The sequence below is a fragment of the Anguilla anguilla genome, chromosome 2, assembly GCF_013347855.1.
Source record: "Anguilla anguilla isolate fAngAng1 chromosome 2, fAngAng1.pri, whole genome shotgun sequence".
NCBI classification, from domain to species: Eukaryota; Metazoa; Chordata; class Actinopteri; order Anguilliformes; family Anguillidae; genus Anguilla; species Anguilla anguilla.
The window spans coordinates 71,494,879-71,499,878 of NC_049202.1; the positions used below are offsets into that span (position 1 = coordinate 71,494,879).

Here is a 5,000-nt window from a genome sequence, read left to right on the forward strand (position 1 = left end):
CCCCCCCCCCCCCCCTTCACCTGATCTCCCCATCCAGCCGCAGGCCACCCTAACCCCCCCCACCCCTGATCCTCCCCCCCCCCCCCCCCCCCCCCCCCCCTCACCTGATCTCCCCATCCAGCCGCAGGCCAGGCCTAACCCCCCCCCCCCCCCCTCTCTCTCACACGCAGGTGCTGTCCATCAACGAGGAGGGCCTGAGACGCTGCGAGGAGAACACCAAGGTCTTCGGCCGCCCAATCAGGTACGAGTCGCTCCCGGCGGCGCCTGGCTGATGTCACAATCTGTCCCGCGTCTGCGGAACGGTGGGCGGGGCCAGCGAAGCGGTGGCGCCGATGCGTGTTTCGTGCGTGAGCGCGTTCGCTCCAGCACCCCCCTCCAGCATGGCCCGGGCCAGACCGCTTAATCTGAAGGAATGTGCGCTATCCGGACCGGCGCTTTGAAGCGTGAGGGCTGGTATGCTGTCCCTGGGGGGGGTGGGGGGCAGGGGGGGGGTGGGGGGCAGGGGGGGGGAGGTGTTTGTCAGAGCTGAGAGCAGAGTCACGTGCCGCCGGTGCCGGGGAGCTGAAGTTCTCGTGTGGGCGGGGCTTGGGTGACTCGTCAGCCTATGGGAGCGAGGGGCGGACGGGCAGGTGGTCCCGCCGCTCTCTCTCTGAGCCAGTGAGGAAGCTGCGGTTTGCGCAGGACAGGATGGGGCGCTGGTCTGGCTGCGTGTTCCTGTTTCTGAGTGCTGCTGTGGTTCTGAATGACAGCCAATGAGAAGAGAGCGCTCAGTGCAGCTGTGTGCTCCTTCTCCATACTCACCTCCCTCCCTCACCTCCCTCTCCTCTCTCCCTCCCTCTCTCTCCTCCCTCACCTTCCTCCCTCACCGCCCTCACCTCTCTCCCTCTCCTCTCTCTCCTACCTCTCGTCCCTCACCTCTCCTATCCTCCCTCCCTCTTCTCCCTCCCTCTCCCCCTCACCTCCCTCTCCTCCCTCACCACCCTCACCTCCCTCCCTCTCCTCCCTCACCTTCCTCCCTCTCCTCCCTCACCTTCCTCCCTCACCACCATCACCTCTCTCCCTCTCCTCCCTCTTCTCTCCCTCCCTCACCTCCCTCTCCTCTCCTCTCCTCCCTCCCTCCCTCACCTCCCTCTCCTCCCTCTCCTGTCCTCTCCTCCCTCCCTCTCCTCTCCTCCCTGACCTCCCTCTCCTCCCTCTCCTGTGCAGCTGCTGGACGTGTCTGGTGGATCTGGAGGGTCTGAACATGCGGCACCTGTGGAGGCCGGGGGTGAAAGCCCTGCTGCGCATCATCGAGGTGGTGGAGGCCAACTACCCCGAAACGCTGGGGCGGCTGCTCATCCTGAGGGCCCCCCGCGTCTTCCCCGTGCTCTGGACCCTGGTGAGCGCCCATCTCCCCCCCAAAACCCCTTAAACTGAGCCCCCACTGAGCCCCCCCAGCCCCTTAAACTGAGCCCCCCCAGCCCCTTAAACTGAGCCCCCCAGCCCCTTAAACCAGCCCGAGCAGGACTCTCACTCCACAGGCCCTAGCGCACGCTGATGATCTGCTGCATCGGCGCTGAGCCCTTTGCGGAAGCGCTGGACCGCAGCGTACGCTGTGGTTACAGTGCAGCGCGGCTGAGTCAGCTTCCTGTGTCTGAGTCGCACTTCCCCCACGCTGACCACGCTCGCTCCTCCTCCCTCCCTCCCTCCCTCCCTCCCTCCCTCCCTCCGCCTGCAGGTCAGCCCCTTCATCGACGAGAACACCCGGAAAAAGTTCCTCATCTACGCCGGGAACGACTACCAAGGGCCCGGGGGGCTGGTGGACTACATCGACAAGGAGGTCATCCCCGACTTCCTGGGCGGGGACTGCATGGTGAGCGCGCCGGAGACACGCCCCCTTTTTTTTACCCATGGTCCTCCTGGGCTTCCGCGCGCTGGCGCCCGGTGGCAGAGGCCGTGCGGTCCGGCAGCTTTGCCCACGGGTGGTCCGGATTGAGAGCGGAGGGGGTTAGGGTTACAGGGCTGTGATGTGCTCTCTTCCGGAAGCTTCCGAAGTGCGGAAGTGTTAATTGCAACTGAACTCTTAGTCTTTAGAGAGCCAATTAACCGTGAATCCTTCCCTTTTATTATTTTAACTTCACTTTCTTGGTTTTATTTCTTAATTATTTTCCATTTCAGTTGGTAATGAGCATTGTGATAAGCGCTCGCACAGCTATTATCTAAACGGCTCTGCCCTCTCCATTTGGATAATTTTGCGTATCCTGGAGACTTGGTCCTGGAGTTTAAGTGGCCCTGGAAGTCACCTAGGACAGACGGGCCTGTGAGACGAGTTTGATGTGACGCGCGTGTAAGGTGGCTGATCGTACGGGGGAGAGCAGCGCTGTTGCCTGATCAGCTGTGTCTCTGCGCTGCTGCTCCTCCCCCCTTTGCAGTGTGAGGTGCCGGAGGGCGGGCTGGTCCCCAAGTCCCTGTACCGGACCGCGGAGGAGCTGGAGAACGAGGACGTCCGCCTGTGGACCGAGACCATCTACCAGAGCGCCAGCGTGTTCAAGGGAGCCCCGCACGAGGTACGCCCCCCCCCCTCTTCTGGCCAGGAACGGTACTGCGCAGGCTGGCTCTTTCACGCAGGTTCTCCTTTAATGTGCTGGGGAAGGGCGCCATCTGCTGGATGGAGCCGTGCATGCCAGCCGCGCCTGCAGTTCCATGAGCCTTGTGAAACTCCAGCTCTGGCCCCTGGGCCCTGCACACGCTGGTGATCATGCACACTCAGAGTCCTAAATCAGCGATTCCCGTCCCGTATTTCCCTCGAAATTTACGGAACCCCGTGGCGCGCCCCTCTGAGAGGCGAGCGAGGCGCTGGCGTCGCTGTGACGCGTCCGCAGAAGGTCCAAAAGTTCCTTTCGGGGTTTGAATGAAGCAGCGCACATTTCAATCACATTCATTTAGGCTTCTGTGAACGGCAGATCACAAAAACGACCGTTTTTTGTTTATGTAAGTTTTTGAAATTCACCGGAAGGTTTTCTTTTTTTGGAAGGATCTTTCGCCCGGCACGCCGGCCCTCGCCTGACGGTACACCGGACTGCCGCGACCCGCCGATCGGGAAAACGCCGCCTAAACCCCTATTCACACAGGACTAGTGTTACCCGGGGACCTTGTGTGATTTAGAAATGACCCCCCACGTCTGTGTTTCGTGTGGTGCATTCGCACGGGTTAATCAAAGTCTGTATTTTACTTGATTTTACTGACATTATCCCCCCGGATATGATTTAAAAAGTCAAGGCTCTGCTCTGCGTAACAGTGAAACACGAGCCCAAATCACCGAGATGCCGATTCGCACGGGACTAGTATTATCACACGACCTCTGTGTTTGGCGAAATACGGCAGCTTAATTTGCGGTGGTATTTGTACTTTACGAATTACGCACGGGATTAAGATCACAGACGACCTCCGCGATTGTTACAAGTTACTGGAGGTCCCCGGGTAATACTAGTCCCGTGCGAACAGGCCTTCAGATGCCTTTTATATAATACAGAGTTTTCAGTGGCGGCAAAGTTTCATCCGCGTCGTAGCCGATCCTGAACTTTTCTCTTTGACGCTTGTATTGCGATCCATAAAAATGACCCAGGGAGGAAACGCGTATCGCTTTGCCGTCTGTTCGTACCCTGAACAAAAAAAAAAACCTGATCCTCCAGATTTTCATTGTGTTCCCACCTTTGATGTTATATAACAGAGCTGGGTGCAGCGCTGCAGGGGCAGACGTGCTCTCTCCTCTAACGCTCGCACCCGAGCGCGCGTACGTCTTTCATCGAGTCAGGGAGAGGCCTTTCAAACTGCGCAGCGGGTATTTTGAGGCCACGCTTGTTATCCTTAACGTGACGAATCTGTTTCACTCCGCGCTCGTCGGTATTGCTGGAGCGGTCCAGTTTCCATGGCAACTTGGCACGGTTCTATATCTTAGTTTTTTTTTGTGTTGTGCCGAAAGCGAACGCAGGCAAAGATGATTCGCTGGAGTCTGAAGTCGCCCAGCGGGGTTTCACTTCCCATTCATCGGTACTGTTACTTTGCAATCCTTGAATCAAGATGGCCCGGAAACACCGGGGGAGAGCCAGAATGAGATCACAGGGCGATTTTCTCTGAACGTCATCTACGGTGTCCAACAATATGCCGAACGTTATGTAAACTGTAATTTCGTAATCACCGGCGTGATAAGTATAAGCTTTGGAAGGTTAAGAGTGCTGCTGACTGAGCACCTGTGATTGCGTCTGTCTGCGTGCACAAGTCCTAAACTTTAGATAACACTGCAGATAATTGGAGATGGCAACGCCAGCTCATTCCAGCCGAGCCCAATTATGAGCAGCTGGTGCTTCATCTGAGTCACTGGCTGCAGGGGAACACTGACAAATGTATTTCCCAGAACAGCGGGGGAGAAACGTGCTGGATTAAGTAGAATAAAATGTATTTATGTATTTTTTCGGGAGCTTTAAATGTGTGTAGTAGAGCGTGCAGAGGCCACACGGTGTGTGTGTGTGTGTGAGTGTCTGTGTGAGTGTGTGTGTGAGTGTGTGTGCGCGTGTGTATGTTTGTGTGTGTGCGTGTGTGCATGTGTCCGTGTGCATGTTTGTGTGCATGTGTGTGTGTGCGTGTCTGTGTGATAGTGTGTGTCTGTGTGTGTGTGCCTGTGTGAGTGTATATGTGTGTGCGCGTGTGTGTGAGTGTGCGCATGTGTCTGTGTGCATGTTTGTGTGCATGTGTCTGTGCGCGCGTGTGTCTGTGTGTGAGTGTGTGCGTGTGTGTGCGTGTGTGCGCGTTTGTGTGTGTTTGTGTGCGCGCACCCTCTCCTCCCAGCATGCCTCGGTACGCTCCTAACCCCGCCCCTCGCTCTCCGCTCTCAGCTGCTGATCGAGATCATCGACGCCTCCTCCGTCATCACCTGGGACTTCGACGTGTGCAAGGGCGACATCATCTTCAACATCTTCCACTCGAAGAGGGCGCCCCAGCCCCCCAAGAAGGACACGCTGGGG

At 57.7% G+C, this 5,000-nt stretch overlaps 1 protein-coding gene across 1 annotated transcript in view; it reads left to right on the plus strand.

The window, feature by feature from the left end:
* The window catches only part of si:dkey-237i9.1 (SEC14-like protein 1), a 12,773-nt gene that overhangs the window by 267 nt on the left and 7,506 nt on the right, over nt 1-5,000 (plus strand). The window contains exons 2-6 of the mRNA XM_035404269.1: nt 122-241; nt 1,207-1,378; nt 1,718-1,852; nt 2,412-2,546; nt 4,872-5,000. The exon at nt 4,872-5,000 is cut by the window's right edge and continues 123 nt beyond it. Coding sequence (XP_035260160.1) covers nt 122-241; nt 1,207-1,378; nt 1,718-1,852; nt 2,412-2,546; nt 4,872-5,000 — 691 coding nt within the window. The remainder of the gene's footprint in view (nt 1-121; nt 242-1,206; nt 1,379-1,717; nt 1,853-2,411; nt 2,547-4,871) is intronic.